The 12,085-nt window shown below is 38.7% G+C and overlaps 1 protein-coding gene across 9 annotated transcripts in view; it reads left to right on the forward strand.

The window, feature by feature from the left end:
* ehbp1 (EH domain binding protein 1) overlaps positions 1-12,085 on the forward strand; it is a 153,825-nt gene that overhangs the window by 118,670 nt on the left and 23,070 nt on the right. For 5 of the 9 annotated variants that reach the window (XM_077239511.1, XM_077239516.1, XM_077239513.1 and 2 more), the window contains 4 exons: positions 772-923; positions 5,342-5,480; positions 5,952-6,052; positions 8,107-8,233. In XM_077239511.1, the coding sequence (XP_077095626.1) occupies positions 772-923; positions 5,342-5,480; positions 5,952-6,052; positions 8,107-8,233 (519 nt within the window). The remainder of the gene's footprint in view (positions 1-771; positions 924-5,341; positions 5,481-5,951; positions 6,053-8,106; positions 8,234-12,085) is intronic. The other 4 variants (XM_077239519.1, XM_077239517.1, XM_077239512.1 and 1 more) reach the window with 1 other exon arrangement.

Genomic DNA, 12,085 nt, shown 5'->3' on the forward strand with positions numbered 1-12,085 from the left:
AATTTAATCACATTTGATTATTTACTAAATGTTTAAATAAATAATAATTTATATGTAATAAATATGTATCATAATTGTATTAATTAAAATGAAGATTATTCATTTCAATATGTATTGTTTGTTAATAAATAATGCATTTAGTAATTAAATAATAAATTTAGAAAAAAATATATATTTACATATGTAAATGTGTAATGCTATTCTTATGAAATATACAAAACAATAACAATAATTATATATGTAATTAATATACACTACCTTTCAATCTTTTGGGGTAAGTAAAAACATTAATACTTTTTATTAAGTAAGGACACATTATATTGAGTCTTAAGAAACAATTACTGTATTTTTAATCAAATAAATACAGGTTTGCTGAGCATAACAGCCTTTCAAAAGCCTTTCTGACCCCAAACTTTTTAACTGTAAGTGTACATTATATATTTTGGTAAAATCCAACCAACAGAAATGGGTTTTGCTCAGCAATCTAAAATTCATGGGTGCATTGGGAACAACAAACTCGTCAAAACAACGTTTAATCACAGCATGTGTGTGGGTGTCATTTATGAATCAAGGGAGACATTCCAGGTGTGTCGTGCTCACAGCATCTCGCTATCTCTCCAGCAAAGTGTGTGTATATGTGAGTGTGTATGAGGTTGAGAGGGCCAGTTTGCTTAAGGGCAAACATTGTCATGTCCTCTGCTTATCTGTGTGTTGGAGACGAGTGGCCTACTGCATATAACACTTCCTCCCTCTCTCTCTTTCTCTTTTTAGGTGTGATGAACAGCAGGCATGTGGACCTGAAGCTCAAGAAGCTTGCAGAGTTTCGGCCACAGGGTGGCAGCTCTCCTTCCTCCTCATCCTCTTCTTCATCACTGACGGCATCCAGTACTTCACCCCTCAGCCCTGAATCAGGCGGCCTGCAGGTAACATTTACACCCACCTGCTCTATCTTTAATTGTATTCGCTAAGCAAGAACCACTAATATTATTGCTCATACTTAGGGAATCATTGTGAACTCTTTGTGAAAATTGTGAACCATAAGTAATCAACTTTGTTGAGTAAGAGATGAGTCACTTCAAATTGTGCGACTTGTAGCTTAAAAGATGTAATATTTACATTTCTAAGTGACTTAGAACAGATTTTAAGTTAGAATTAGTATTAAAAAAAGTTTTACAATGAAGGAGGACCTGAGCCATATTTAGGGATCAGAATATCATACAGACTTGGGGCTGTGCTCTTTTGTTTGGGGCTTGTAAACAACCAGCCAGAACACTCTAGTAACTACATAGAAGCGTGTTGAAAGACACCACACAAATTTACATCATGATATGCAAAAATATACCCAACTAAACATTCCCAAAGGGCATTGGGAGCTTATTTATTGTATCTTATCGTAGGCTTGTTATGGTAGTTTTAACAGTATGAAATGATTAGCTTGGTTCTCATTCTCTTAGTCTATGCGTGAGGTAAAAGGCCATGACAGGTTGATTTTTTTGATTTACTGTCTCTTGTTTATTATTTGCCTGAGGATCATCATGTGATTATATATTTAGCCAGAACTCATGAATGGCATTTTACAGCCATTCCCTCCTATCACACCTGACCTTTCCTGAGAGAGAAGAGAGCTTCGGGATGTATCGACAGCAGCGTGTGGCTCACGACGTTGACATGCAGTGGATTGATTTACCTTGTTTATTAAATACCACAGTCTATGTGTAAGATCATGCATACCTGTGTACTGCTGACTCCTTGTTGTTTATACGTGTGTGAGATGACCTCCTATCTCGCTGTTGTATTCAGAGCCCCCAGGTGGTGACTGCAGGGCATGTTCAGAGATGCTGGCGACTACCTTCCCCCACCTGTTCGCCCCTTCCTGCCTCTCTCTTTCTCTCTGCTGACAGAGGGGATTTCCTGTGAGCAGATGTTAGCAGGCTCTTTGATGCACAATGACTGCAGTGATGTGGTCGTTTGAGTCGGCAGGCTTCTTTCAGTGCACTGCAGCAGGTGTGAAATAATTGGTTGAGGTTTCCCAAGGACTAGTCACAAATAGGTTAGATTCCAGAGACGGATATACAGACATGACAAGGATGACGCAAATTGTCACACATACAACGATTCATTTGGGTTGGAGAAGAAAAATATGAACCCAGTTATATTATTGGTAATAATTAACCAATAATAGCATCATTTATACACATAATTTATTTTGATTAATAAAAATGATCAAGTATTAGCAGTAACTTTAACTAAATTAATTGATAAACTGCCATGAGAAAACATTAATTTTCTGCATTTACTTTCAGCTACAATAGCATTCAAAAGTTTGGGGTTGGTTAGATTTTTTTTTAAGTAACTTATGCTCACCCAGGCTGCATTTGTTTAATCAAAAATCCAGTAAAACAGTAATATTGTGAAATATGATTACAGTTTCTTTAAAAAAAATGTATTCCTGTAATTGCAAACTTGTTTCAGCATTATTACTGCAGTCTTCACTGTGACATGATCCTTCAGAAATCATTCTAATAGGCTGATTTGGTACTCAAGAAACCTTTCTTATTATCAATGTTGAAAATGATTGTGCTGCTTAATATTTTTTTTTTGATGAATAGAAAGTTCAAATAAATAGCATTTATTTGAAATACATCTTTTGTAATATAAATGTCTTGCTTGAATAAAAGTATTAATTTCTATTAAAAAAAACAAGAAAAAAAACATACTTAACCCAAACTTTTGAATGGTAGTGTATGACACTTATTTAAGCAAAAAATGTGTACATGTGCACATGAACAATGTTGTCAAGAACTGGCAAGTGTTTCCGAGGAACGGAACAATTTCTATCTTAGTAATTGTAAGATGAGGTGATTTAACCAGTAATTTCTAGTATGCCTTCATTATGAAATGGCTTTTGTAGTGATGAGGGTCTTGTACCATCTTTCTCTATGAACAGTCCAGCACCTGCTGCAGAACTGCAGGCCTACACAACAGGCCAAAGCCCAGGGGAGGATCAGCAGGGTTACGAGCACTGCAGCTCTGAGCCTCAGTGGCTAGTGGGGTTTCAAAGAAAGAGCAGCTCACGCTTTCTCTTGTCTCTTCTGACCGTCACCCTATTCTCCATTGCAACCTTGTCTACATAAAGAAGTTTGAGTATCAAATGCGTTCCTCCTCCACGTCTTTTCTTGCCTTTTTAAGACAAACACATTCGGATCACATTCTCTCTCTCTCTCTCAAGACCTGCTCTTGTAGTACTATCTTTTAACTCTTAAAAAAATCTGACTCGACCGTTCCATCCCTCGAGGATTCTCCCGTCCCACAACTCCTCGAGGCCATAGTATAACGGTGTGGGACAGAACGGTTCCCCCCAGCACACACACTGCAGCCCCCCAGTGCTGCCGGTTGTGTCTCATTAGCAATTGTCTCTATGCACTGTGAGCCTGCTGCCATGGTGGCACACGATAACCGCCTGCAATGAGCAGCAGACCGCAACATTAGTCACGCATCCCAGATACACACACACACCTCTGCCAAAATAATACCCACCACCACCACAATAATGATCGGGACGATAACAGATTAAAAAGCGCTGATCGCGATGTGGGGATAGCCCTGATATCTTCCCCAGCCAGGGGTACCGAGGGGCCGTGGGGGCAGGTGTTTCAAGGAAGGGGTTGTTAGCGAGGGCTGGAGGCCTTGGGTCCTCCGGGAAACGAGGATTCTAGCGGGGCTTTGGGTTTGAATCCTGTTTGTTTTCTTTGGACTTTAACATGAGAGGAATCAGACAGGGTTAAAGGGCTTTGTTGAGCTGTCTCTAGAGATCCAGGCTGTTGAATGTGTCGTTTTAACACGTAACACGCTCACGCCTTTGGTTTTGTGTGATGACGGCGGTACTCATTCCACTTATAGGGACGGACTTAGGGTGACATTTTTTCACCATCAGTATGATGTTTTATTGTTTTATGAATGAGTATATTTAGTTTTTTTTCTCCATCATATCTATTATTTATTTATTAAAAATGTTCACATATAATGACTCTATTTCACCTATTCTATGATGAGCATGTTTTTAATTTCTGAATTCAAATTGTTTTTCTGAAGGGAAATCAAAGTTGTAAAATATGATGATTTTTTTTGATAAAATTATTTTTATTTAAAATTCCGTAACACTTTATAATAAGGTCACATTTGTTAAGATTAGTTAATGGATTAAGTAACAAACTAACAATGATCAACATATTTCTACAGAATTTATTTAAATTAATAAAAAAATTCATGTTAGTTCACAGTGCATCACTTAATATTAACAGAGACAACTTTTGATTTTAAAAATGTATCATTAAATGTTGAGATTAATAAATGCTGTTGAAGTGGTCAAGAATGGTTAAGATGTGAACAAGCACATGTATTCGTTTTCTATATTATATATATGTACACACACACACGTACCCAAGTTTTTTTCTCATCCAGCCTATAGGGATTTCTGAAAGTTAAGTTACAATCTGTCACGATGGCTGAAGAGAAGCTGCAGATTAGGGCTGTGACAGCTGATATCGTCCCTTTAAACATGTAGGATTAGTTGAATAAACAGCTATAACTGTTAATATTCACACAGGCTAAATTTGTTGTTCTCTAGGGAGATGCTAATTGTAGCTTTGTTTTCAGAAGTTATAATTTAAGTATAAACAGGCTAGAGGTGGTATGTGTGTCTGTTTGTGCACGCTTGTCTTTATTAGCTGTGCGGTTTCTGTACACACACCAGTGAGCTAGCGTCTGCACTAACAATGTTTCTCCCTCCTAGTCTCAAGCAGTGGAACGTGTTCGCTAATTGCGAACTTTATTAGACGTTTCCTATTATTATTGACGTTGCAAATGTTATTCTGAATGCCGTCGTTTCGCTTTCCAGTCTGCTTGGCTTATTGGGCCCGGCACATAATAACACATTTTAATATTGAGGTGATTGGAAGCTGCCGTGAGAAGCTGCTAACACATGTTCGCTTCCAAGACAATAGTGCTTTTAATTTGCATAATCTGAATACATTTTCTGGCTCAGGTTTTGTTGAAAGTAGACTTAATTGCCTTATTTCCTTTGTGCTTGTGAGTTAATGTGGGACTCTGAGATGTACCAAACGCTGCAGAACCTTTCCTAGACCGTTCTTCAGGCACGGCACTCCATCGTTAAACATTTCTTGGCCATGTGTGTCTAATTTGTTCTTTTCTTTAATGTCGACCAGCATCAGAAGCAACCTTTATTCAAATGACTCCGCTCTACTTTTAAGTTAACTGCTCTTTTACTCTTTTTTTTTTCTCTCCCTTCATCCCTCCCTCTGTTTTTTTAATGTGTTTATAGAATAATGTGGACGAATTGCATGCAGAGCGTCTCCGCAGGGCTACGGAACGTCTGCGCAGTCCCGTTGTCTTCCACAAGGAGTCTGCTGTCAGGAAAACACAGCTCAAATCATTCAGCCAATACGTAGAGACCAGGCCAGGTGAGGTCCTTTACTTCCGCGGATGTCACTTCCTCCAGTTTGACTGTATAAACAAAGAATATGGAGGATTTTCCATAGTGGAACAGTTAAGTAATTAATAAATGATTGCGTTTAAAGATGAGCATGTCTGTTACATTCAGGTTTGTGGTTCAGTTCTGCCAATTAGGCTTGTTGTAAAATGAGTATTGAAGTGTCTCTTAAAGGTCTTCAAGAATACTAATAGTTTAATAACAGCTTTGGTGTTTTTCTTAGTCTATGCGTGTGTGTGTGTGTGTGTGTGTGTGTGAGGTAAAAGGCCACGACAGGTTGATTTTTTAACAGATATGGTGTTTATATAAGCCTAGTGATTGTTTTAATTGAGATGTCAGATCTGTCTGATTGGGTTAGGGTCATCTGATAAAAAAAAATGTACATTAATTTATAGTCAGGTGAGAATCAACCAACTTTTAATATATCTCTCTCTTGTTTTAGAGGTTAAAAGGCAGAAATCCGTGCCTGAAGATCTGAAGAGGAGTGGCGAGGAGAGAGGAGCTCTGACAGAGATGGAAGGACGAAAGCCAACTGAAGATGAAGTACTTAATGCATATTTAAACTCTCTGTCAGCGCTGCTCGTTCTGATGTTGTCTGTGACACCAGGTCGTAGTTGGACGTCACAGTCGCACACAGTCACTCACATCTGTCTGAGGGGCAGAGAGGTTTTTTGAACGCTGATGTCAATCTGTTCTTCCCTAAAGCCAAAGAGACCAGCCAAATTAGACTGCTATTCCCTGATAATTGTAAGATTAGGAAAAAAGGAAATGGACAGAGCAGTGGATATACCTCTTTCACGCACCTTTCTGTCTTTTTCTCAGAACACTTTCAATTTGACCTGAATTTCCCCTCCGTTTTTGTCTCCATTTCTGGTTCCAATGTCCATCAAAAAAAATTGATTTATTTCTAAGGGAATAAAAACGTACTGTAAATATATGTAGAATTATAGAACTATGCAATTATCATTTCTTTCATTCTCTCTGTGCAGGCTGATCTAAAGAAACTACAGTATTTTAATTATTGCAGCACCAAATATAGGGACAGAGCATAGAGAAACATATCCTGGGAAGAGTGAGATAGAGACACAGAAAGAGAGAGAGGGAAGGTCAGTAGAGACCAGCTTTGCCCCTCTCTGTGTAGGGGTTAATGGGTGTTGAACTTGCCTATTACCCAGCTCAAGCTGAATTACCCAGCGAATGATGTTTGCATTAATATAATATATATGGAAATTTCAACACTTAATTATGGCAGAGAGGCGAGAACAGGGGGAGGGGGCTGATCATGTGTAAAATTGATTTGTGGGAGAAGTATTTGATAGAGCAGCGAGGAAGAGGAAGGTAGAGTTTGATGGACAGCAGGAGGACTCAGGCAGAAAAAGTGCTGTCTTGGATGAAAAAAAAACTTTCTTCCACATTTCCATCTTTCCTATTATGAAATAAGTGGCATCAGCACTAATATATATATATATATATATATATATATATATTTGCAGCAATCTTTAGGATGTGAATTTAAATTGCCACTCTTTTGCCCCTCCCCCACTTTTCTTAGAATATTAGGAAGGTTGGAAGGAGGAGAGGACAGAGGTGGTTGATAAATGAGTGGAAGAAAGGGGGGTGGGAGTGCTTGTCACTATCACACACTTGGAAATAAGCGTGCAGTTTAATTACTGTATTTGTCCCTAATCACTGTCTCATCCCTCACTTCAGTGTTTCCCATGAGCCAGAGGGTGCTGGCACCAGGGCCACATGCGTAAAAGAATAGAAGCATGTTTCCAAATGCGTACATGTGTGAATCTGAGCACACACGTGTGCTGTGTAGATCTCTTAGATCCCTGCTGATAGGCCCTTAGGCACTGACCCACCTCTCCCACATATTTCAATTTTGCCTCTCTGCGTGTCAGTCTCCACACTGCTGTAAAACTGGATTCTCTCTGCGGTCATTTAGCATGTGTTTATATTGGTTTGTAAGCGCAACCTCCTGCCTCCAGGCTTTACACATGAAGTCAAACCTCAGCATTTAAAGCTACAGTCTTTGCAGTATGGGTATATAGGTCTAAATCTAAATCAGAAAAAAAAAATTTTTAATTTAATCTAATTTATTTTATATACATGCTCAGCTAAAGTCTGTAATTGTGCAAATCAACATTATTAAGCCATGAATAAATAAAAATAAATAAATAAATCTTTAAACCTATTCAGAATTTTATTTTATAATCATGAATACAATTTTTAACATATATTTTAAATTGTTAATATGATTTTAAAAAATATTATTTATTATTACTTAATATATATATATATAAAAACGTTAAATATAATAAATCTTTTTAAATGTATGTATTATTGTTATGTATTACCTCATCTTTGTAATTAACCTAATTTGGGGAAGTTTTTAAATCAATTTTTATCACATCGTAATTTTTAAAGAAAGCAGAAAAAAGAACATTCATTCGCTTAATTAATTAAAGCAATATTCACCAGTAATTATTCTGACCACTGTTCCCCTGGTATTAAAAAGCTGTATAAACCCAGAATGTGATGCTTCATTTCTTACCTCTCATCACACCCCCTTCCTCTCGTTTGTTCTTGCCCAGCAGAAAGCGTTCAAAGACACCAGTCAGTACGTGGTGGGAGAACTGGCGGCGCTGGAGAGCGAGCAGAGGCAGATCGACACGCGGGCCTCGCGTGTGGAGAAGCGTCTGCGCTATCTCATGGACACAGGTACGCCGCCCAATTACACTGTAAACAGTTTTGGCAAATTGAGCGTTCACAAACTCTTATGGAGTTTGGGAAGTGTGAATCTTTGAAGCCGGGATGTTGGGGCGGCAGCGGGGATATGAAAAGGGGCGGTGAGGATGCAGGGAGGCTCTCTGGGCCGCCGTGATAAGAGAGCCTTCATGGGAGCTGATAACTAGTGCTGATAGCGTCCGCCAGCCAGCCACTATTGAACAGTACCGTGCAGCCATGCGCAACAGAACCCCATATCTGGCCTTCAATGATATGCTGTAGAAGAGAGAGAGAGAAGGAGGGAGAGAGGGGGATACGGCAGAGGGGTAAAGGGTGAAGAGGGGAGGAAGAGAAACGGGGAGGGTTGCTATTTGGGGGCTGGACAGAAAAGGAAATGTTGAAATAATGAAAGAAACATATTAATAGATACATGCTCTCTCTCCCTCTCTCTCTCTCTCTCTCTCTCTCTCTCTCTCTCTCCCCCTCCCTCCCTCCCTCTATTCCTCTCTCTCCTCCTCACATATACACACATGAAAGAATGTGGGGTGATCTTTCAGGTGTATATAGCAGGAAAAAAGGGCTGCTGAGCCTTTGTTAAAACAAGCTTCGTTCTGAGTGAGAACGGCAATGGCTCCATTAACTCAAATTTAAGAACAACCTCCTGCCATCCAGATGCTGATACGAAACAATCATTTCTCACAAGGGTAGCGTCGTGAAAAAGGAGCGTAAAGTAGACCATTGAATTTTTATGCTTCTCCATCACATTGAAGATGATATCATGACTATCACAGTTTTGTGTTTGCCCAACCTTCCATCCATTCCTCTCTCTCTCTCTCTCTCTCTCTCTCTCTCTCTCTCTCTCTCTCTCTCTCTCTCTCTCTCTCTCTCTCTCTCTCTCTCTCTCTCTCCCCACTCACCTGTACCCTGTTGAAGTCAAAGCCGCTGTGTCCGTTTGAAGGGTTTTTTCTGGCTCTGAATGATAAATGGCTTGAATGCCCTAGCAGGTGGAGAACCAAACTAGACATTTCAGCAATATTTACACACTCACACAGAAATAAGAGGCTCTGTTACACACCAGACCGTGTGTACAATTCTCACCTTAATGTGCTTACCTGTCTGAGCTAGTGCACGCATTTCAGCACTGCAAACAGGGGAATTCACGCCTCAGTCAGGTTCACAGACAACATGATCTTCAATAACAGATTCTATAGCCAATAATACACAAAACAAACAAGGTCATTATGTTATGCTCTACATACATATATTGAATGTAACATACTGCCAAGCTGTGTTGCACTTAATTCTTTTAAGTATTATGTTATTGTAATTTCATGGGGATTTAGTTAAAGTTTTCCTCAATTGATTTTTTCTTAATATAATTCTGCATACGTTTATTTAACTTTTGTATTATTTATTTGCTTCCTCCACCCATACTATAGGGTGGTCACTAGATAATATAAATACATACATGCACATAAATTAGGCAAATAATTAAATTCATGATATATATATATAGACATATATAAAATAAACATCTGTATGCATTTACATACATATGTATACACGTGTGTGTGTGTATATATATATATATATATATATATATATATATATATATATAATGCATATTTATATATACTGTGTATATGTATTATGTATGTATGTGTATATATATATTTATATATATATATGCATATTTATATATACTGTGTATGTGTGTGTATATATATATATATACTGTGTATTGTGTATATATATATATATATATATATATATATATATGCATATTTATATATAATGTGTGTGTGTATATATATATATATATATATATATATATGCGTGTACATGTATGCACACATACAAACTTATATTTATATACATATAAAAACTGTACTAAGAACTACTAGCGATCCCTGATACCCCCCTTCCCACCTCATTAAACGCTCTGCCTTAGTCTGCTGGTTTTTTGCGTTTGTTTCCCAGATGAATTCACAGTAATTGGGCTGGTTAATTTATTTACTGTGTGCAGTTCACAGCACATTAAAGAATGGAGATAATTGAACACGAATTGTCAAGTGTCTTCTGATATCAGGCGTATTACAGAAGGGAATGCGTATAAAACTCTATTTCCATGCAACCATTGTTTATGGTAATTAAGTACACAGATGTATTCCTTGGTTGCCTTCCAAGCTTATGGCGACTGCCATTGTTGTCTTCTATTAATATGTAATCAGTAAATAGTTTAATTTTCTAATCTGCAGTTGGAGAATTCACTTTCTAACAGCTCTTAATTATGGCAGAGCCCTAATGATGCAGCCGCTGATGGGCTAGGAGGCCGTAAACGGAATGCAGAGCGCTCGGGGGATGGCAGAGGCCTGCGGTGGCTCCTGCCTAATGAACTTGTTATTCCCACACCAGAGGGAGCAGTGTCCTTCACACACACACACACACACACACACACACACACACACACACACACACACACACACACACACACACACACACACACACACACACACACAGGCTTCTATGCCCATCTAACCAGCAGCTCAACCATTACCTCAGTTAGCCACATCCCCAGAATTACGTCTAAAAATGTTAGACGAAAACATATCAATTTTGAACATTTCGCAAAATCAAAAGTGAAAGAGGAGAGCTATTCGCACACTCGCCATTCTGTCCGAGCACAATACCGTCCCGAATCGCATTGAAATTTTTCAGCTCACAGCATTGAAATGTGTGTAAATGTTATCTGTGCGGCTTTTGATATTCAGCAACCCTCTGAATGCATCTCCCTGACATCTGCTCAGCATGCATTTATGCACACATATGATTTTCAAATTGCTTTATAACCTGCAACAATGAACGCAATTATGAAAATAATGGCATTTAAAGGTGCTCTAAAACCCTCACACCTACAGAGTCCTCGATAAGAGATTTTAAAAAAGCAGAGGGAAAGAATGAGTTTTAGGTGAGATTAACATATGTTTAAGAATTGCACTTGAGTCTGATAAGATTGACACAGGTTTTATTGCATGCTAATCCTTTCTCCTTTTCTTCGATGCGGTCACAGAAATTCATACAAGACGGATATCATCAGCTTAATGCAGTTTACAGACAAGCCATCACAGTCTGTGCCAGCAAAAACAAACGTGTCAGAAGAGTCCCGTTATGTTTGTTTTATTCTCGGGGACGTGGCCGTCCTCTTCCAGGCTTCTTCACGGATGTGCACCTTTTTATATTTTAGTCTCAAAACGTCAGTCCCTTTTTTTTCCCGCTCCCCCCCCCCTCCTCAGCATTCCCACATTAATTCTCCCTGCCCACATTCCAAGACAGTGTTGGCCATGCAGAAATAATTGCTTGAGTGTCTGCGTTTATAGATCTCAGCTCCGCCAAGACTGAAATGGAATTGCTTGTGTGGCTAAGGCAACATGCTTGTAACCAGCCCCTTAGTTTGACTAAAGATTTAAGCTTGGCTACGTGAGTCGCATGGGGAAATGGTCTCCGAGCTCAGACAACAGCTAACAGCTAACACAGCTTTAAGTATATTATCAGGCAAGTTCTTTCAGAAACGTATTGCTAAAGAAGCTTAACATTAATTATTGTAACTTTGGGAAGATTACATCCACAGCATGCTTGTAAGCGGTGGCATAGTCCTCTTGACCTCCTATGCAAGAGCTTAAAGACACTAGAATGGCATTTCAGCTGCATTAATAGGATAACCAGTATAATCTTTCCACAGTAAGAGAAGGAAAAGTGTTTAGAGCATAATACTTACCCCGGTTCTGGGGACAAGACGGGTTTTGTGATGTCTCACGCAATCGGCACGGTACCGGGATCTATCTGTGT

This window comes from Siphateles boraxobius, unplaced genomic scaffold (assembly GCF_051911475.1).
Source record: "Siphateles boraxobius isolate OS27281-9 unplaced genomic scaffold, OSU_SipBor_1 22, whole genome shotgun sequence".
In the NCBI taxonomy this organism is placed as follows: Eukaryota; Metazoa; Chordata; class Actinopteri; order Cypriniformes; family Leuciscidae; genus Siphateles; species Siphateles boraxobius.